Below are 23,432 nucleotides of genomic sequence, written 5' to 3'. Positions count from 1 at the left end.
TGCTGGCATGCATGCAATCATATGGTTATCAGTCTTTGTCTACTAAGCCCCTCCCACGTGTCAGTCTTTCCTTAAACAAATTTTTCATGATTGGCTTATTTTTTAAAGGGGAACTATCGCGAAAATGAAAATGGAATATTAGCTTCAGCATACTGTAAAAAATAAACTTTCTAAATACAATCGATTAAAAATTCTGTACCGTTTCTGAAATAATCAAGTTGATCTTCACTATTCCTCTCTCAGCATCTGTTTGTCCTCATTCTGTCTTCATTTAGGAGTTGGGTGTCCTATGAATGATCCAATATATCTTATAGGGGGATCTTCTTTTGCCTAGAAGATGTATTGGGGCTCACTCTATTAAAAGCTCCGAATAATCCTGTCTCTCGACAGAATATGTGCAAAAGGCAGTTAATTTGTTAGATTTTGATTGTACTGAAATCAGTTATTTTAGTGAGCTCTAATTCATCTGCTAGGAAAGGGAGCCCCCTATAAGATATATTGGATCATTCATTTGACACCCAACTGTTGCAGGAAGAGAGAATGAAGAGAAACAGATGCGGAGAGAGGAATAGTGAATATAAACTTGATTATTTCAGAAACAATGCAGAATTTTTCATTGGTATTTTCATTGTATTTAGAAAGTTTCTTACTTCAGTATGAGGAGCTTACATTAAATTGTCATTTTCCCCTTTAATTTTGTGATCTAAGTCCCAGCAGTGCTCCCAAGTCTGCAAGAGGTCAAAGGTTATAGACATTAACATAATGTTATTACGTTTTTATAGCCCCCTTTACTATATATATATATATATATATATATATATATATATATATATATATATATATATATATATATATATATATATATATATATACACACACACACATATACACACACATATACACAGGCTTGGGCACACACTGCAAGTACAAATACCTGGGTGCTGAACAGAAAAATTGTATATCCACTCAAATATGCTGACGCACACCAGGATTTTTCTTCAAGTGATTTATTTTATTTCATCAACGTTTCGATCCCCAGGGGGATATTTATCAAGATATCTTGATAAAGATCCCCCTGGGGATCGAAACGTCGATGAAATAAAATAAATCACTTGAAGAAAAATTTGAGTGGATATATATAGATAGAGAGAGAGAGAGAGAGAGAGAGAGAGAGAGAGAGAGAGAGAGAGAGAGAGAGAGAGAGAGAGAGAGAGAGAGAGAGAGAGAGAGAGAGAGAGAGAGAGAGAGAGAGAGAGAGAGAGAGAGAGAGAGAGAGATATAAAAACTCGGATGGTTGCAGCACTCGCAGGACTTACAGTGAAATAATTTTTATTGTAATCGGCTGGGTTTTTTTTATTGGGCAGATAAAACACAGCTGGAGCGCTTACAATAAAAATGCTTTTTATTTCACCATAAGTTACCTTCTTTTACTTTATTATTCGTCTGTTTTCCCTTTTCCCCTTTTTTTCTTTTTTGATATAATTATAGTGGATCATAAGGAACTTTTTGTTTTTCATTGTTACTACTGATCTGTGATGCCAGTATGATCTAGTGCCACTAATAATTCTCAATCTGCATTCTTTATATTATTTCTTGATCTACCCTCATAGGCTTTTTCCTTTTTCTACATCTGTTTCCCTTGAGTTGGTTCTGCACAGAATGGCTCTCGCTCGTGATTGAGGGAGGACCACCACTCTATGGATTTTCTTTATACACTGAAAATTTTATCGATGAAGGCTATGCATTTTCACTAATGATTTTTTAGTTTCCAATCAATCAGTTGATGCCAGTCTGACTATGGATACTTGGGCAGCACTAAAGCAGTAAGCGACCTTTAAAGCAGAGAAAAAATCCACAGGGTTCTTATGGGCTCGGATGAACCAAGATTGCGTCATGATGACGGGCACTCAAGGAGACATATCTAGGAACACCAGGTTGGTGAGTAACCCTGTATAGAGGGTGGATATACCACCTGAGTGGACCAGTCCCTAGTGCCAGATTATTGAGGTGAACTGGACACCGATAGGAGCCCCGGAGCACAGCACATCCCGGAGACAGGGGAATAGGTTGCGGGGTTGCTATGGCAACTACTAGTTTGCCGATAGAGTGGTGGAGAGCACCCCGTTGAATGTGTTCCAGTTACCGTCACCTCACAGCGTAATACAAGGATAATTATTCCCCTGTTAAATATTACCTGTGAAAACCGTTCAGAGATCCGTAATAGAAACAGACAATTAATAGAAAATAGAAAGTGCTGATAATGATAGGATTGGAATAGTAATAGATAAAATGAGAATATTGAGTAAACTATTGAAGGGAAACAAATCTAATCTGCCACTTACACACCTGTCTAAATGATCTCTAGAGGCGAGAGCTTTTTCTCTCTCTGATATTCTTGTTTCAAAAAACTTTTTTATTCTGTCTGTGAATTCCTAATTTTTCCCTTCTTTCTTTTTTTCGTTTGCTATATTTTATGACTGTATGGATCCTACATTTGATTAGGTGTATTATTGAGAAGCTGAAAATAAGCACTGACACTGATAATGTTCGGGGAATATAGATGTATCTATTTATTTGATGTGTCTTTTAACGAGCATGGGGGAGCGTGAGACACATGATGGGGATACACATTAGGTAGCGGAACACTTAAATTTATATCATTAAAGGATGACCTATTACTGGACGGATTGCACATTAGTCACTGTAAACCTTTAACACAAGACACTGATACAATGTTGCACTATAGGTCGGTGATGTACAGTATAAAAGAGTTTATTTATAATAATTTAATGACGAGAACGCAATTATGTTAATTGCCGAACATGTAACACAGACACCGGTCTCTAGTTGCTAAGGCTATACGCACAACACTCTGGCACTTTGTAGCCTCACTATAGTAGCCAGACGTTATTTAGTCATACAGAGGGGCGGCTTTGATTTTCACAGGCTTTTGTAGAGCTGATTGGTAATTCACTGCACAAACACGGGAGATTGCAGTAATCAGCGTCGGATGAGGGGAATTACACGGAGATACACCGTCACGTACGTTAGTTAGGTCACCGTAGGTTTGCACCAAACCAGGTATTTAACATGGTGGATGTATACACTCATTTGTACTTTGAGAAAGGCTGGGATAGCAGCCGAAACGTTAGTATGTGCCAAATAAAGCTATACTTACATTTTTTATAAGCCCTGAGTGTGCGGTTTCTTCTGAAAATGTGTTTATGGATCTAATTGAACACTGCACCCAGTCACCGCAATTTTGGTTTTGTCATGCCGATATTCCCATATTATTTATATATATATATATATATATATATATATATATATATATATATATATATATATATATATATATACTGTGTAGCTGGTGCACACGGCAAATAGTCCAATGCCTGTGTGCTGGTTTACAACAATCACATAGTCCGCTCAAAAAAAACCGCATCAACCAGGTCTTAGTATGAAAATCAAATATTCAAAATTTTATTGTCAACGTTTCGGCTCCATAGATTGAGCCGTCTTCAGGACAGCTGAAGACGGCTCAATCTATGGAGCCGAAACGTTGACAATAAAATTTTGAATATTTGATTTTTCATACTAAGACCTGGTTGATGCGGTTTTTTTTGAGCGGACTATATATATATATATATATATATATATATATATATATATATATATATATATATATATATATATATATATATATATATATATATATAATGTGTATATATATATATATATATTATATATATATATATATATATATATATATATATATATATATATATATATATATATATATATATATATATATATATATCCACCATTAAGGTCCGCACTCGTCGTCGCAGAATGTGGCAATTAAATTATTCAAACAGCCGATTGATCAAGAAGTGGATCAATTAAGTGTTGGGCATAACAAGTCTTATAACAATCTAACTAGGGCTGAATCTTTGGCGATTAATACATTAAGTCAAGATAAATCTATAGTAATCCGCCCTGCGGATAAAGGCGGAGGAATTGTGATCCTCAATTATAATGATTACAGAGAGGAAATTTTAAAACAGCTCTCCGATGATCGAATATATAAACGCCTAGATTCAGATCCTGTTAAGTTGTTTAAGAAGGTCGTTGATAATTATCTTTCTATTGCTCTCAATAATGGTTGGATCACTTTGCCATTGTATGAATTTCTAAAACAGGACTTTCCAATTTGTCCAATCCTATATGCCCTCCCCAAGGTGCACAAAAGTTTGGTGTCACCCCCGGGGAGGCCTATAGTGTCTGCGAGAAATAGTTTACTACACCCACTAGGGATTTATATTGATCAGGTGTTACAACCTATTGTACAGTCGACACAATCTTATCTAAGGGACACACCCCATTTTCTTGCTTATATCAATTCTCTGACTTTTCCAGATGATGAGTCCCTGTTGTTGGCCACTGTTGATGTGGTCAGCTTGTATACAAGCATACCGCATCAAGAGGGTCTCGCTGCGGTCGAAAAAACATTGAAAGAGGTAGACAATTATGTGGGTCCACCGATAGAGTTTGTCATTGAATTGTTGAATATGTGCCTAAATTACAATTATTTCCGATTTGAAGAAAAATTTTTCCAACAAATATCTGGCACAGCGATGGGGGCCCCAATGGCCCCCGCATATGCAAATTTATTCATGTTTCAATTTGAGGTGACCCACATTTTGTCTAAATTTCATCATAATATCGTCATGTACAAACGTTTCATCGATGATATTGTGTTGATTTGGAGGGGTAACACAGAGAGTTTTGATAATATGATAAGTGAACTTAATGTATGTTCAGATACTATCAAATTTACATCCAAATGTGGTAGTGAACTGGAATTTCTGGACTTGTTCTTGTCCTTACATGGATCTCGTCTGGAATACACGTTGTTTCGAAAAAAAACAGATCGTAACACTTTATTACATGCCTCGAGCTGTCATGCTCCAGCCTTAAAACGATCTTTGCCATTATCACAATATTGTAGAGTGTTAAGAAACAACTCTGATTCCAGTAAATGTGAGATACAACTGTCACAAATGACAGAACGGTTCCATGAAAGAGGCTATAATAAAAAAGATTTGGATAAAGCCCTTAGTCTTGCTAGACAGAGAGTTTCCTCAGTGAATACTAACCAAGGGGATAACAATAGTTTAATATTATCTACTCAATTCAATGGCCTGTCACCTTCAATTTGTCGAGCTATGCGCTCAAATTGGAAGATAATCAAAGCAGACCCTAAACTCGATAAAATAAGTCCTAAGCCCCCGATGTTTGGTTATCGCAGGGGAAAAAATTTGAGAGACTTGTTAGTCTTAAGTAACCCAGTACAATGTTACTCTACACAAAATGTTGATCCTACTTGGCTTCCTTCAAAAACATTAGGTTGTTTTAAGTGTCCTACATGTCTGTCTTGCCGATATATGACCCCAGGTAAAAGTTTTGTTCACCCTCATACGGGACGGCGGTATTTGATTCGCCATCATATCACGTGTACCACTACTCACGTGATTTATTTGATTACTTGTCCTTGTGGATTGTCGTATGTCGGCAAGACAGACATGACGCTGAGGCTCCATATGGATGGCCACAGGTCGGCCATCAATACGGCGTTCAGGGACAATAAAACTTCCAAGCCTGTTGCTAAACATTTCCTTGAAATGGGGCATGGTTTGCCCACCTTTAAGTATATGGGGATTGATCATGTCTCCATGCCACGTAGGGGAGGAGATCGCTCACGGTTGTTGCTGCAGCGTGAATGCTTTTGGATTAAAACTTTAGATACACTAGCACCACGAGGGTTAAATGAATATTGTTCATTCAATTGCTTTCTTGATAAACGATAGTTCTCTGTATCCTTAACACCTTTTTGTCCTCCAAAATATGATACATGGTGTTTATTTAGTGTGAATTATTTGTTTCTTTTTGTTTTCTTATTTTGATTTCATGTATATATATGTATTGAGCACTTTAACTATTGCTAAATCACACTGCTCCTATCAGGAGCTGCCATGTCAGTACCTGGGCGGAGTAAGTAAGTTTTAAATTTTGTAAACTGGAATACATCTTGTTAGAGGGAAAAGCATCTTGAGAAAGGTTCTAGATTCCGAACCGAAACGTTGATGCAATATAATTAATGACTTCCTAATAAAGTAACATTTATATTAACATCGGTGTGCGTGTAAACCTTTGGACTTTATATATATATATATATATATATATATATATATATATATATATATATATATATATATATATATATATATATATATATATATACACACACATACACATACATACACATATATATATATATATATATATATATATACACACATTATATATATATATACATATACACACACATATATATATATATATATATATATATATATATATATATATATATATATATATATATATATATATATATATATATATATATACACACACACACACACATACATACACATACATATATACACACACACACACATATATACTATTTCTCTTTAATATTTTATATATTAATTGTAACATTGTTTTATTACAATTGAAGAGTTTTGCAGAAAAAAATAATTATATATGGTAATTATAGAAATCAGTATGCTATCTATATACAACATACTGTATTCTAGGTGAACGTCTTTTTTACAGAGCTACAGAAGCTGATGTGCAAGGTTGATGCTGTCCATATTTGGTCCCCATAAAAATTTAAGAAATTTCAATACAAAAACACAAATGTAATCATAAAAACATAAATGTAAATGTATTGAGCAACATGTGATTTATACTTTATGACTTATCAGAGTACTGCAAGGTCAACAAGAAAATGTCAGTCCTTATCAGTGATTATCAGTCCTATCAGATGAACCATACGAGTCAGAAGGCCCAAAACCGAGCAGAAAGAAGGGCCTGTCAGTGAAACAAGGATACTGCACATCACGAGTTAAAGCAGCAAATATAAACACGTTACATAGCCAGGAAGAATCTGTCATTCCCCTGAAGGTTTACCCTTTTTAGCTATAGCATGGGAGCTGTCAATGGCAATTACATCTAGCTGTCACATTATCTATCGTGATGAACTATATATTGTCATTCACAGTTAAACATAGGAGTAGGCTTAATATAGAATTCCCCCAGTGTTCCTCACAATACTGATGACCCCCATTATGAGTTGGCTAGGAAGGCTAGTTATTTAAAGTAACAGTAACACCAAAAAATTACAGTGTTTTAAAATAATGAAAATATAATGTAGCGTTTCCCTTCACTGCTACAACTGGTGTGTTTGCTTCAGAAACACAACTATAGTTTATATAAACAAGCTGCTGTGTAGCCATGGGGGCAGCCATTCAAGCTGGAAAAAGGGGGGGGGGGAAGTGCAGGATACACAGCAGATAACTTAAGCCCTGTAGTATAGAATTGGATTCTTCAGAACTTATCTGTTATCTACTGTGTATTCTGTGCTTGAATGGCTGCCCCGATGACTACACAGTAGCTTGTTTATATAAACTATAGTTGTGTTTCTGAAGCAAACACACCAGTTTTACCAGTGAAAGGCAACACTAGATTATATTGTCATTCCTTTACAACACTTTTATTTCTTGGTGTTACTGTTCCTTTAACACCACTACGTTCCCTAAAGGAATACGCAAGTAACAGGTAATGCTGCTTCCAATGCATAACTATAGTCTATAGCAGGGGTCCCCAACCTTTTTTACCAGTGAGCCACATTCAAATACAAAAAAATGGGTAGCAAAACAAGCATGACAAATTTCCTGTGGGTGCTAGATATGGCCTGTGGTTGGCTATTTGATAGCCCCTATGTGGACTGGCAGCATAAGGGGGCTCTGTATGGCAGTACATCTGGTTTTTATACAACCAAAACTTGTCTCCAAGCCTGAGATTCAAAAATAAGCACCTGCCTTGAGCTCACTGGGAGCAACATCCAAGGGATTGGTGAGCAACATGTTACTCATAAACCACTGGTTGGGGATCACTGGGCTATAGCATCAGCAATTCCAGCCTTACAGAAGATGTACTGGGGGCAGAGACTAAGAAACAGAAAGAGTGATTCTGCAACTGAAATGAGGTCATAGTTGGCTGGAAACTAGCAGTCCATTTCTCTACGTTCTCTGCATTGCTGATACAAATGACAGAATCCTGCTTCAACAACCATGCATTCAACTGGAAAGAGCACTGGCAAGAGATTTAGCAAAGAATGAATCAAGAATCACTACACACTGCCAGTGGAAATGTCAACCGATCTCTATCTACTGGCATTTTAATGTCAAGGAAGAGGAAATAGAGATTTATTACAGGGTGAAAGTAGAGCAAGCTCTTCTTTCGCCTTAATGACGTAGATCTACATACATTAAACAGTGATCCTTGAGGCCGTCATGGAATCCACGAAAAAAACTCCCATAGTATATGCATAAATACAACATACATTTGATATTTGACAGTAAGCTATGTAAATCCAACATTATCCTTTCACTAAAGATTTTTGGCCTTTTCCAATGTATGGGCAGGTGTGCATAAAGTTGTATTTTCTTGCACATATATACATGCATAATTCAAAAAACACAGAATATATGAAGGGACAACCAACTAGGACTCATATGGGTCATAATACAGCAACAACCAAATTTGGTCACACATTTTCCACTCCATTAAAATTGGGTTAAAAAAAAAAAGCAAAATCTTCAACGTTGATGTGTGGGACCTCTGAAAATATGATAGACCACAAACATGTTATTAACCTTACATGATAGGTATGACAATGTAATAAATGTTTTTCTAATACAATAGGGTTATCTGAGTCACAGGCAGTGTGTAAAACCAGCTGCAGGATTATGTGTCTGACACTCTGCCATATCAGAATATCTCCTGGTTTATACTGATGAGAAATCTAGCATGTGATAACAGTACACCCAAAAAATCTACTTGTTTGTGTAATTCCACTGATCAAACCTACCATAATTCTCTTCTATATAGGCATGACGATATCTAGTTTATTTATTACATCTGGCAATAATCTTGTGTCTGCTAATTTTCCCTATACAATTAATTAATTACCGTAGGCATTTGTCACTTTTATGACAGCCACTCTTATCTTTAGTGGGTAAAGTATGTCCATATGTAATGGGAATGATAGTGGCAGAGATAGCAGCACACCGACGATAAGACAAAGTATTACTGACTCTGTGGAAGGCATTCTGTATGCCAGCTTTAGGGGCATTGCACAGAGGGCACATCAATATATTACATGTTAATGAAGAAGAAATGATGGTATATTCCCTTTTGGGGAAATCTGTTCATCTAGTGGCACAGGATTCTTGGACTTCTTGGTGGGGACTAATGTGACCAATGCAAGGGCTCTGCCATAAAAGAGAAGACCCTTGGCACTGCAGGAATGCCGACGCCCAATCGATTCAAGAAGAAATGTACCGATTTCCCTAAAAAAATTATTAAGCAGTTTGGTAAAAAAAAAACAGAAAAACAAATAATAGCCAAAGGCGGATTACATTGGCTCATGTGTGCTAAGCTTTATGTAAACACAAACATGACTGTTCCCAGCACTGCTTTTTAACTTAAAAGGGTGGTTCTCGTTATTATTTGCCTTTTTCTTAGGACTCTTTACAGCTTTCAAATGGGGGTCACAAACTCCATCTAAAAAACAAATGCCCTGTAATGCTACACGTGTATTGTTATTGCTACTTTGTGTTCAGGATGTCTCTATATTTCACTCTCTAATTCAATGCATGGTTGCTAGGGTAATTTGCACCCTAGCAACCGATTGCTGATAGAATAAAAAGCTTTCAGATTGCTAATAGAATAAAAAGCTAAATAACCCAAAAACAACAAATACTGAAAAATTAAAACCAACTGCAAGTTATCTTAGAATATCACACTCTAGTCCATATAAAAAGTTAATTCAAAGGTGAACAATCCTTTTAATACAGGGGTCCCCAGCCTTCTATAACCATATATATATTACATGGTTCCTCATAATGATCAATTACATTGACAAATTCAACCCTTACACCTCAAAACACAAATAACTCACAGTAGATGAGGCTGCTTAAAGGAGAACTAAAGCTTAGCTAAAGAAGTATGCTAGAAATGTTGTACATTATATTATTGGCTCCAGTGCCAGCCCAAGGCAACCACAACCCTTTAGCAGGGAAGTTCTGTGTCTCCAAAGATGCCCCAGTAGCTCCCCATCTTCTTTTCTGCTGATTCACTGCACATGTTCTGTGCTGCTGTCACCTACTGAGCTTAGGGACCCACTGACAATATACAGTACACAAAGAATATACTGTATATGGCACAATGTAAGCTGATTAGTAATTAATACAAATAATAACTACATGACCGCACAGAAACCAGTGCAACTGGCATCAGAATTGCATCAACCCTGTAGCATCAGTTTATAGAACAGGCCAATCTCATTTTTCTGCTGGATAATTTGCAACAACCCCTAAGCTTAGTTTCTCAACAGAGCCCACTGAGCATGTGAGTGTTGCAGACACTTTCCAAGATGGTGACCCCCTGTGACAAATTTGAAATCCTGTATTATTGCTGCTATTGACAAGCTGAAACTTTAGGCTGGTGCAATAAGGTCAATATATAAAATATGGCATTTTTAGCCATATTAGTTTTTAGGGTTTAGGTCTCCTTTAATGATCAGTCGAACACTGCTTGGCACAACTAAAATAAAAGGAACCTTTGCTTTTAAGACAGAATTTCAGCAGCAAGTCATTAGATACAAATGATGTGATTTGCCATTTTACCTTTAGTAAGTTGCAGCCCCAATGGGCAAGAATTAATAACAACTGGGTGCAAAAAATCTGCTTTTAGGCTAAGAACACATAGGGCTGAGTGGTGTGCCATTAGCCTTAGGGTTCATCCATGGAATTAAAGTTCTAGCCACTTGCACATTTCGGCTAGTAGTTATTACACACAGCATGTGACCAGTCTCTAATGACATTACATGGATGCACCCGCCAGATAGACTTCTCTCATTTATATGACTCGAAAATTGAAATAAGAATGGAAGAGGACAGTGCATTCCTTTAAGATACAGTGGCCCATACTGGTGAGGGGTGAAACCAATTAAAATGAATACTTGTGATCACAATTAAATCATGCATGGGAGGACTGTCACACTGGGCAGCTAACAGAGCCAATCTCTTGATGCGTTGAGGAATCACAAATTGAAAAAGGAAAAGCTGTAATACATGATAAGCAATGGGATCTCTAATATAGTGCCCACTGAGCAACAGGGATGATATCTTCATTAACAGTGCTACACTGCCTGGTTACCAAAACCAACATAATTGCTGACTGGTTGCTATGGATATCTGCATTGGTGCTATTTAGCACCTATATTAGTAAATTAGCCAATAGCCAGATGTTGAACGGACACTCACAGGCATGATCTAGCCACATTTTTAGAAAGTACAAATAGTCTTTTGTGTTTGCTGCTATACTGCACTTAATCATTGTCCTGTGATTAGGTGAAACATGTCACCAAATACGTAAGGCTGTACCCTACCAAAATCTTTTTACTGTGCTTGGGCATGTGGGATTTAATGAATGCCTAATCTAGTTATTGGTTAACCACCCTTTTCTGAAGGTCTACAGCATGTACGTCTGGACCCCACATCACACTTGCTGACCATTTAGATGCCAGCATAGTACAGGTTATCCAGAATGCTCGGGATCTGGATTTCTTCGGATAATAGATCTTTCTGTAATTTGGATCTTCATACCTTAAGTCTACTAGAAAATCATGTAAACATTAAATAAACCCAATAAGCTGGTTTTGCTTCCAATGAGGATTAATTATATCAAGTACAAGATACTGTTATATTATTACAGAGAAAAAAGTGAATCCTTGTGAAAATGTTGGATTATTTGTTTATAATGTAGTCTTTGGGCGATGTTCGTTACATATTTCGGAACTTTCTGGATAACGGGTTTCCAGATAATGGATCTCATACCTGTACTACCATGTCTGTTTTTTGTCCAAGGAATATGTCAGCCAGCTTACAGCATTTTAGGGCAGCAGTGCAGTGCATGCGGCCTGAATAATCAAAACAACGCAAAGGTGCAATGCACATATAAAGCCCAATGGCAGGCCCAGACTGGCAATCTGTGGGTTCTGGCAAATGCCAGAGGGGCTGCTATAAGGTGCCATAGAAAGTCAGTATTAAGTGGGCTGATTGGGCCTCTATGTACCTGAAGTGCCAGGACCTATTTTAATTTTCAGTCCGGACCTGCCCAAAGGTATGGTGTTCATATGTTTAGGCCAGATTTAGAACAGAACAAAAACACCTGGGCCTCCTATCTGTAGCTCTCCAGCTTATCAATTTGAACAGATAGAACCCAGAAGGCAAATCTGTACATATAATTAATGTGCTGTATGTTTCATTAGTAATAAGTAAAGAAGCATATTGTAAAGCTGTAGTAATTGCTCCACATGTATAATGTGTGGCAAGGTGGATGGTTAGTAACACCTTCTGCTTTCCTGGTTAGTAATAACTACACTTTTGTTGATTGGTAAATAATCGCTACTAGTTATCACTACACATTCAAGCAGAGATGCTATTTAGCAGTTAATACAGATGAATGCTGCGTGGGTGTGTGTGTTTCGTGTACACAGGCACTTAATTATAGGCAGCATAGAACCAGTTCTTTCATCATGTATGCCTGCTAAATGCTTTGTTTTATTTGGGATTACATGTGTATAATTGTTCTTTATCGATGTCCTAAATGTTTACATTTCACATCTGCACCACAAGGCTACCTGATGTGTTCATCACCCTTTCACTAAGGAAATGTGTCCTTACACTTGTAAGCAGCATGGCTGATCAGTAATCAATGTAGCTTACACGCTGCTTGGCTGATCAGTAACCATTGTGGCTACAAGCAGTATGGCTGAGCAGTAACCATTATAGCTACACGCTGCATGACTGATCAGTAATTATCATAGCTTTAGGGCTCTAACTGGCTAGCGTTTTTACCTGCGCTCCCCTGCGTTCCATTTTTCTGCGTTCAGCCACAGGGGAGCGCAGGAATAGACGCATTACATTTTTTCCAATGGGGCTGTACTCACACAGGCGCGTGTAGGCGCCGAACGCAGGAAAAATGCAGCATGTTGCGTCTCAATCTGCATTCGGCGCCTACACGCGCCTGTGTGAGTACAGCCCCATTGGAAAAAATGTAATGCTGGTATTGGAAAGACTTTATTTTCTCATTGAAATATATTGACTGTCCGATGTAATCACATGAAGAAAGGACTTCATCTGACTTTGGGGTCCGTTTACTAAAGTGCGTTAAAAATATTCGCACAATATATAGACAGAATTTTCGCCAAATATGTTATCGCCAGTTTACTAACCTGCGGTAAATATAAATTTGCGAATTTTCTTGCGCAAGAATAATTGTTCGCCAGTTATCGCATTCGCTGAAAATAACGCTACGTACACATTAACGCATGGTTTACTAAACAGCGAAATGTGCTAAAGACAAAATTAACGCCAGAATATTCGCAAACTTTTACCGCCACCTATGAAGTGGCGTAAAAGTATTTTTTCCGCCAGAAAATTCTCAAGGGGCAGGAAATATCCCATAATAATGTTTTTTTTTTTACCCATCATTCTTTGCTGACAGGAGACAGATCTGTAGCTATTGCTGACAGGATGTTTTGGCTTCTGCTTCTATCTGGTGCAACAGCAGCAGTTTCAGCTCAGAGGTGTATTATTGGCAGCGGCATCACAGTCCAAGGATTCGTCAGCCTCTACACTTTTTTGGTTTCATTGTGATTGGCTACATTAAACTGTGCATTTATATGATGCAAAGAGATTGACTGGTATGATTTATTGTTCATATGATTCTATTGGCAGAAGGGTTTATATGATGCAGACATGTTTGATTGGTGTTACTCTGGTAATGTTGTTGGATGGTATAATCATCAGTCAATAAAGTTTATGAGTTTTGAAGATGCATTTCTGGCCATAAATGTCACAGTAAAAATTGCCATAATAACCGCCATAAAACAAGACTATTTTATAGCATAAATATTCGCAAAAACGTAATTTTTCGCCAGAAAATTCGCAACTCGCTAAAATTACCGCTAACGTAAGCTGGTTCCTTAACGTAGTTACCGCAAGTGATCGCAATGACTTCTGAGCGCATCGCTGTTTAGTAAACTTAGTCGCTGCGAATATTCTGGCGTAAAAATATTCTCAGCGATAACATGCGGAAACTTAAAGTCAGATTTACCGCACTTTAGTAAACAGACCCCTTTATCTTCTAGCCCATGGGGGATCAGATTTTGTAGCATCCTACAAAATCTTGTGCTGTTGCATGGTGGATCAGATAAAAGCTGAACCATAAAAGCCCTCATGGAGTTTTACCTTAAAGGAAAACTATACCCCCAAACAATGTAGGTCTCTATTAAAAGATACTGAGTAAAACAGCTCATGTGTAAAACCCTGCTTCATGTAAATGAACCATTATCATAATAATATACTTTTTTAGTAGTATGTGCCATTGGGTAATCATAAATAGAAAACTGCCATTTTAAAAAATAAAGGCCGTCCCCTGAGATCGTACGATTCACTGTGCACACATACAAACCACATGTAAGGTCACATGAGCCAATTAACAGACACAGTTTTCTGCCTTTTGCTTCCTCACTTCTTCCTGTTACAGTTAGTGTTGTAGTATTTCTGGTCAGGTGATCTCTGAGACAGCACAGATAGAGTCACGAAATGGTGGTTCAAGGCAAGAGATGTAAAAAGACAGTATTTATGTAAATATATATTCCAGTTTGGTAAGATTCTTTAATATGTCATTCAATTTGATATAAACTATCTGTTGCTTAAGTATTCATTTTGGTGGTATAGTTTTCCTTTAATAGCCTCAGACTCATCTACTAGTTGGCTAGTAACAGCGTTTAACGCAGGTTTGTGCACTACTAAACACATTCACTAATTGATTCCATTATAGTCCGCCTGGTTGTACTCATGATCGTTCGGTGTTGCATTTTACTCCATTTGTGTTTCGCTGTATTTGTATAGACGCAGCATGCTGCATTTTCTTGGCATTGATGTGTGTTCAGTTATTAAAAGAAGAGAGGGTTTAATGTGAAATGGACCAAATAAATACGTTTTAAAAAAAAGTGTTTAAACACGGTATATGCATATTTTTATGCTCAGAATTTGTGTGAAAAACACAGAAAAAAACTCCTGTGTACAAGAGCCCTAATAGCTGCCGAAGCAATCTGCATGGGAATGAATGCAAGCTGCACAGCTATTTAGTAATTACTACAAATATTAGGGCATGGCTGGATACTGGGCTGCATAGTAATAGCTGAAGTGGAAAGCTGCAAGGATGGCTGTAAGACCCCATCTAGAATATGCAGTACAGTTTTGGTCTCCAGCTCTCAAATGGGGCATTACTGAATTAGAAAGGGTGCAGAGAAGGGCAACTAAGCTGGTAAAAGGTATGGAAAATCTTAGCTATGAGGAAAGACTGGCCAAGTTGGGGATGTTCACGCTGGAGAAGAGGCGCTTAAGGGGTGATATGATAACTATGTATAAATATATAAGGGGATCACATAATAATCTCTCTAATATTTACCAGTAGGTCTTTCGAGCTGACGTGAGGTCACCCATTCCGATTAGAAGAAAGGAGGTTCAGTCTAAATATTTGGAAGGGGTTTTTACAGTGAGAGCTGTGAAGATGTGGCATTCTCTTCCTGAATCAGTCATGCAGGCTTATACATTAGATAGTATTTTTTTCAACCTAACCAACTATGTAATAATTACAGATACATTATACAGAGCTAGTTAGTCATACCAGAGGATGAAAGCTGCATGGCTGGTTGGTAAATACTACAAATATAAACTGCATGGCTTGGCTATAAGTCTGGCAAATGTATAGCTAAAACCTGCAATGGTTAGTAATAGCTATAAATAAGATATACAGAGCTAGTTAGCAATAACTGGAGATGCAAGCTGCATGGCTGGTTAATTACTACCGATGCAGGCTGCTGCTAGGCTGGTTAATTACTACAGCTGCAGGCTGCACGGCTGGTTAACTACTACAGCTGCAGGCTGCACGGCTGGTTAACTACTACAGCTGCAGGCTGCACGGCTGGTTAACTACTACCGATGCAGGCTGCACGGCTGGTTAATTACTACCGATGCAGGCTGCATGGCTGGTTAACTACTACAGATGCAGCCTGCATGGCTAGTTATCTACTACAGATGCAGCCTGTATGGCTGTTTAATTAATACAGATGCAGGCTGAATGGCTGGTTAATTACTACAGCTGCAGGCTGCACGGCTGGTTAACTACTACCGTTGCAGGCTGCACGGCTGGTTAACTACTACCGTTGAAGGCTGCACGGCTGGTTAACTACTACCGATGCAGGCTGCACGGCTGGTTAATTACTACAGATGCAGGATGCATGGCTGGTTAATTACTACCGATGCAGGCTGCATGGCTGGTTAATTACTACCGATGCAGGCTGCATGGCTGGTTAACTACTACAGATGCAGCCTGCATGGCTAGTTATCTACTACAGATGCAGCCTGTATGGCTGTTTAATTAATACAGATGCAGGCTGAATGGCTGGTTAATTACTACAGCTGCAGGCTGCACGGCTGGTTAACTACTACCGTTGCAGGCTGCACGGCTGGTTAACTACTACCGTTGAAGGCTGCACGGCTGGTTAACTACTACCGATGCAGGCTGCACGGCTGGTTAATTACTACAGATGCAGGATGCATGGCTGGTTAATTACTACCGATGCAGGCTGCATGGCTGGTTAATTACTACCGATGCAGGCTGCATGGCTGGTTAATTACTACCGATGCAGGCTGCATGGCTGGTTAACTACTACAGATGCAGCCTGCATGGCTAGTTATCTACTACAGATGCAGCCTGTATGGCTGTTTAATTAATACAGATGCAGGCTGCTGCTAGGCTGGTTAATTACTACCGATGCAGGCTGCATGGCTGGTTAATTACTACCGATGCAGGCTGCGTGGCTGGTTAATTACTACCGATGCAGGCTGCACGGCTGGTTAGCTACTACAGCTGCAGGCTGCACGGCTGGTTAACTACTACAGCTGCAGGCTGCACGGCTGGTTAACTACTACAGCTGCAGGCTGCACGGCTGGTTAACTACTACAGCTGCAGGCTGCACGGCTGGTTAACTACTACAGCTGCAGGCTGCACGGCTGGTTAATTACTACAGATGCAGGATGCATGGCTGGTTAATTACTACCGATGCAGGCTGCATGGCTGGTTAATTACTACCGATGCAGGCTGCATGGCTGGTTAACTACTACAGATGCAGCCTGCATGGCTAGTTATCTACTACAGATGCAGCCTGTATGGCTGTTTAATTAATACAGATGCAGGCTGAATGGCTGGTTAATTACTACAGATGCAGGCTGCTGCTAGGCTGGTTAATTACTACCGATGCAGGCTGCATGGCTGGTTAATTACTACCGATGCAGGCTGCGTGGCTGGTTAATTACTACCGATGCAGGCTGCACGGCTGGTTAGCTACTACAGCTGCAGGCTGCACGGCTGGTTAACTACTACAGCTGCAGGCTGCACGGCTGGTTAGCTACTACAGCTGCAGGCTGCACGGCTGGTTAGCTACTACAGCTGCAGGCTGCACGGCTGGTTAGCTACTACAGCTGCAGGCTGCACGGCTGGTTAGCTACTACAGCTGCAGGCTGCACGGCTGGTTAACTACTACAGCTGCAGGCTGCACGGCTGGTTAACTACTACAGCTGCAGGCTGCACGGCTGGTTAACTACTACAGCTGCAGGCTGCACGGCTGGTTAACTACTACAGCTGCAGGCTGCACGGCTGGTTAACTACTACAGCTGCAGGCTGCACGGCTGGTTAACTACTACAGCTGCAGGCTGCACGGCTGGTTAACTACTACAGCTGCAGGCTGCACGGCTGGTTAACTACTACAGCTGCAGGCTGCACGGCTGGTTAACTACTACCGATGCAGGCTGCACGGCTGGTTAATTACTACCGATGCAGGCTGCATGGCTGGTTAACTACTACAGATGCAGCCTGCATGGCTGGTTATCTACTACAGATGCAGCCTGTATGGCTGTTTAATTAATACAGATGCAGGCTGAATGGCTGGTTAATTACTACAGCTGCAGGCTGCACGGCTGGTTAACTACTACCGATGCAGGATGCATGGCTGGTTAATTACTACCGATGCAGGCTGCGTGGCTGGTTAACTACTACCGATGCAGTCTGCGTGGCTGGTTAACTACTACCGATGCAGGCTGCGTGGCTGGTTAACTACTACAGTTGCAGGCTGCGTGGCTGGTTAACTACTACAGATACAGGCTGCGTGGCTGGTTAATTACTACAGATGCAGGCTGCATGGCTGGTTAATAACTACTGGTGCAGGCTGCATGGCTGGTTAAGTACTACAGATGCAGGCTGCATGGCTGGTCAGTCAAAACTACAGGGATAATGTGCATGAATGGGAAATAGAGATCAGCGCAGATTTAGAGGGTATAAATATAAATGCTGGACTAACTAGTAATAGCTACAGATCCATACATACAGATCTACAGGCTGGTTGGGAATAAGTACAGGAATAATAAGTACAGGAATAATGGGCATGAATGGGAGCAGTGGAGCCATACGGCTTATTAGCACTAAGTGTAAATACAAGATGTATTACTGGACCGGCTCATCGGTATAAATACCAGGCGACACAGGACTGTAGTTGCTGCAGATGCAGGCCGCCTTAGTAATGAGCGGAGGCGCAATGCTCTGCTGCACAGGTCGCTAGTCGCTACATAAAGGTCAGGCGCAGCAGGGCCGGGGCTCGGCTGTACCAAAGCGCGCGGGAGGGTGGGGGGTAGTAGTAATGACACGGAGGAAAGGAGTGACAGGACAGAGTCGCAGGAGACAATGAGTGCACATAATAGTGACAGGGCTGTAATGAGGATCCTCGCCAGGTTGTGTCTCACCTGTATTTCCGGAACAGCTGGTCGGACTCTTTGAAGCCATTATTTAAGAGCATATTGATCCCCACTAGCGCCAGTTCCGCATCCTCTGTGGGATCCAGTCGTTCCCCGTGCGAGTGCTGCAGGTGCTGCTCGGCCATGGTGCAGGGGCTGGCACGGGCTCTCGGTGGATGAGCTGCTTGTGGTGCCGGTACGTGTGAGCCAGTGACAGCCCCGCTATAGGAGGAGCCCCCTGCGCTCTTTGTTATCCTCCCGCGAGTTGACAGCCGCACTCGTTGTGACTCCCTGACAGGTTTAAGCGCAGCTCCTGATTGGGTGGGGGAGGGGCAGGAAGGGGCGGTGCCGGTTGTAGTTCTCTTTGTCGCTGCTCTTCTCTGTGTGTCAGACTGTTGCCTCAGCTCGTCTCTGGCTTTGATGGCGACTGGCGAGGTTCCTACAGGAAGGGCTGAATGCAATTGATGAGGTTATAGTTGCCTCTTGGCATGAGCAGCCTGTTTATCTCCACACTGAGCCTCTAGTTATGTACCTGCCTCAGTCAGACTCAGTTTGCTGCTTCCTATTTATAACATTCTGCCTTGTCTGGGGGGTATAACATGGCTCGGCTCCTGGTTGCTAGGGATCCTTGAGGGGGACACTCTAGCTCAGGGGTGTCCAACCTTTTGGCTTCCCTGGGCCATACTGGAAAAAGAAAAATTGTCTGGGACCACACATGAAATACACAAACACTTTTGATTAGTAAAAGTAAAGAATAAACACAGAACAGAACTACAATACCAGTTGGGTAACCAGATGGAGCTACATGGTACACCTGGATATTAAACAGACTTATTATTGTTATATTATTATTACTAATAATTGTTACAACCTGGCATAGTTAGCCTGTTCCTAACAAGACGACAGACTGAGGTGGTTAATGTGTCTGGACTTAGAGAGCACTTAGGGAGATTTACTAAGGTTCGAGTGAATTTTCGAAGTACAAAATGCATACCTCCCAACTGTCCCTTTTTCGGAGGGACAGTCCCTCTTTTGACAGCTCAACCCGCAGTCCCTCATTTGTACTGGAAAGTCCCTCTTTTCTCTGCACTGAACAGCCAGAAAAAGAAACAAAGTTTCTCACTTAATTGGCTTTTAGCAGAGAGCCCAGAACAGCTAACAGGTGCAAATAAGATACTTTGTAACAATTTTGAGACACAAAAACACAGTTTAGATAAGGAGAAATATTTTCACATTTTCATAACCTGCCAAATTTTGTAAAACAAACATGGTAATTAGGGGGTGTGGCCACAGAAAGTGGTGTGGTCAAAAAATTGCTGCGCTACATGCGGGAAAAAAATTTTTGTCCCTCTTTTTACTTCCAAAATGTTGGTATGCAAAATGTTTGAATTTCAAAGTAATTTTTTGAATACTTCGACCATCGAATAGGATACTACTATTTCAAATTTACTTCGTTTCGAAGTAAAAATCGTTCGACTATTTGACCATTCAACCATTCGATAATCGAAGTACTGTCTCTTTAAAAAAAACTTAAACTTCAATACTTCGCCAACTTAAAACTGCCGAAGTGCTATGTTAGCCTATGGGGACCTTCCAGAGCAATTTTTATATATTCAAAGGAAAATCATACGATAAAATCGTACGATTTGAAGTACGATCGGAGTACGATCGGAATACGATCGTACGATGAATAAAATCCTCCGGCTTCAAATTCGAATGTCGGAGGATTCTATTCGATGGTCGAATTTCAAAGTATTTTCCACTTTGAAATTCGACCCTTGATAAATCTGTCCCTAAGTGTTATTTCACTCTCGTTTTCTCTGTATTTCCATATATTTATTTTTTAATTTCTTTCTTTTTTCCCTTCCCTTCCTTTTCTCTCTTCTTCAAGCTGGGCCGCATTCATATCCATCCTGGGCCGCAGTTTGGACACCCCTGCTCTAGCTATAAGGACATATTATAGTTTCAAAATACTTTTATCAGGGGTGTCCAGCCTGAAGCTGTTGTTGAAATCCAGCCACCACCAGTGAGACTAGTAGAAGTAGAGCAGCTGCTGGGGAATGGAAGGTTAGACATGTCCAATGTACAGAATCTTGACCTGCCAATGAGCCTTCCTATATTACTGGGGCCTCCTCCTCTGAATCCTGCTCTGGACATGAACATTTACCACCTTTTCTACAAAACATATTCCCCTCCTTCCTACACCTGGCAGCAGGGTATCACCATTTCATTCATATATTACAATTGGGAATGATGCCTCTATTCCAGCATATGAGTTTAGTGACAACAACACTTGCGTTTTTCACCCTCACATCATCAGAAAAACCAGCAGACTACTTTGCAAATGAAATCATATAGGACACAAATGAACTGCTGATCTCATTTTGATGGACCGTTGCAGTCACAACTAGAAAGGGAAGTTTCAGAGCAAACTTCATGTTGGTTTGAAAAAACATGTGAAGTCACTCAATGAAATCTGATTGACTCCTCCCACTTTTTGTGAATTTTAACGTTAGTCCCCCAGTGACCAACTGTGTACAGTTTGCAGACATGGCATCAAACATGTAAGAATGGTAGCAGTTTAAATTTCCCAATTCAAAGTTAATGCTGTTGTTGGCTCCTCCCACTTTTGGGCATCAAACCAATATCAACTCTTCATTTCGGTTCACCTCATAACTATGTGATTCGAGTTTGGTGAGTGTAGTCTCAAAACCAATTTAAATGTCCCCATTCAAAGTCAATGGGTGAAATATGATTGCCTGTTGTTGGCTCCTCCCACTTTTGGGCATCCAACAAATGTTGCTGTTTCATTTAGGGTGACCCCGTGACTATGTGATTCAAGTTTGGTGAGTGTAGCTTCAAAGCCATTAGATTGGCAGCAGTTTGAAAATCTTCCCTGTCAATTATCAATGGAAAAATAGGGGTGTTTGGAGTGTGCCCCAAAAAAACTGCTCCACTATAGATAGAAATGTGGAGAGTTTGGGTGTTGTACCCCTAAAACTGAAAGAGGAGGAGTAGCATTTAGAAAAATGGGGGCACTAAGAATAAGAAGCGGAAGAATAAGCCATAATAACTACAACGTTGTCCTTGAAGGTAGAGCAGGACTGTATAGTGGGAAATTTCATCTGACTTGTAGTCCCAGCAGTGGGGTCCAGTCAGCTGTACCTGTATCTGGTACAAGGCCATAGTCACAACAACAAGAGGGGCAATTTAGCTTTAAAACTCTCCCTTTTTATTTTTTTTTAACACTGAAACGTTTTGTTCATTTTTTTCAAACATATAGGATAAGCTTACATAAGCATATAAAAAAAAGAAAAACAAACCATAAAAAGGTAAAGAAAAGAGAAATAAAAATAGATAAACAAATATCTAAATATATATATATATATATATATATATATATATATATATATATATATATTTATAGTGAATAAAGTACCCCCTATTGTAAAATATAAGGATATTATAAGTTACCGAGGAGTTTCATGACCATATAAAAACACGAGGCCAAAGGCCGAGTGTTTTTATACAGGTCATGGAACTCCGAGGTAACTTCTAATATCCTCATATTTTGCAACTGGGGGTACTTTATTTATTATAATACACAAGTTTCAGTGAGTCATGTGACAGAAATGACATCAGAACTCACCGTTTATAACTGATGACATCAGAACTCACCGTTTATAAGGATATAATTTACAGGATATTCAAGGCTTTTGTGTATTATATATATATATATGGCGACTGGGTTTCTTGCAATGTTGTATGGGTATATATATTATTGCTATAACATATTGTCAGATCTTCTTGTTCTAAAGGTATCAATAATAAAGGGTTCATATATGTAATGCCAAGAAGAGTAGGGGATCGTTTTCATATGTCTCCCTATTTATATTGAGCCATTGTGCCTTTACATTTAAATAAACTGGTCCATGGATACTATTCCTGTTGTGCTCAGATCACCATGCTGTGACTGGTCCCTGATATCCCCTCCCTTGTACCAATTAATGCTGGGCACATGCACAAAAAGAACCCTGGGCCAGTTATTTAAAGAACAGGCATGTGAACTGTGATAAAAGATTTATACTTCTAGTTATTAGGTAGTTGCTAATAAATTGGCACCCAAGTGATTTAGGTTTTGTTGTTTTTTCTGTACAGATGAGACAATTGAAAAGCAATGACCATATTAAAGAGGTTTACCCTCCTGTCAGGGGTGATTCTCTTACAAAAAATTTTTATATCAAAAACGATATAAGTCCCAGGCCTCTTCAAACAAAAAATATTAATTTATTGTAATTCACATTAAAACAGTAGCTAGTACATACAACCCCACATACCCCAAGGGGTGATTCTCTGCCCCTTGCTGTCTGAGAT

General features: G+C 39.6%; 1 protein-coding gene across 2 annotated transcripts in view; it reads right to left on the bottom strand.

The window, feature by feature from the left end:
* Positions 1–19,391, bottom strand: part of ttc39c.S (tetratricopeptide repeat domain 39C S homeolog) — a 55,810-nt gene extending 36,419 nt beyond the window's left edge. The window contains exon 1 of one of the 2 annotated variants that reach the window (XM_018223673.2): positions 19,068–19,391. In XM_018223673.2, the coding sequence (XP_018079162.1) occupies positions 19,068–19,204 (137 nt within the window). In that variant the 5' untranslated portion in view covers positions 19,205–19,391. The remainder of the gene's footprint in view (positions 1–19,067) is intronic. The other variant, XM_018223671.2, reaches the window with a different exon arrangement.
* Positions 19,392–23,432: the final 4,041 nt, after the last annotated feature.

Source organism: Xenopus laevis, chromosome 6S (assembly GCF_017654675.1).
Source record: "Xenopus laevis strain J_2021 chromosome 6S, Xenopus_laevis_v10.1, whole genome shotgun sequence".
In the NCBI taxonomy this organism is placed as follows: Eukaryota; Metazoa; Chordata; class Amphibia; order Anura; family Pipidae; genus Xenopus; species Xenopus laevis.
The sequence above is the reverse complement of the archived record's forward strand: the minus strand, read 5'-3'. Positions and strand labels throughout refer to the sequence as shown.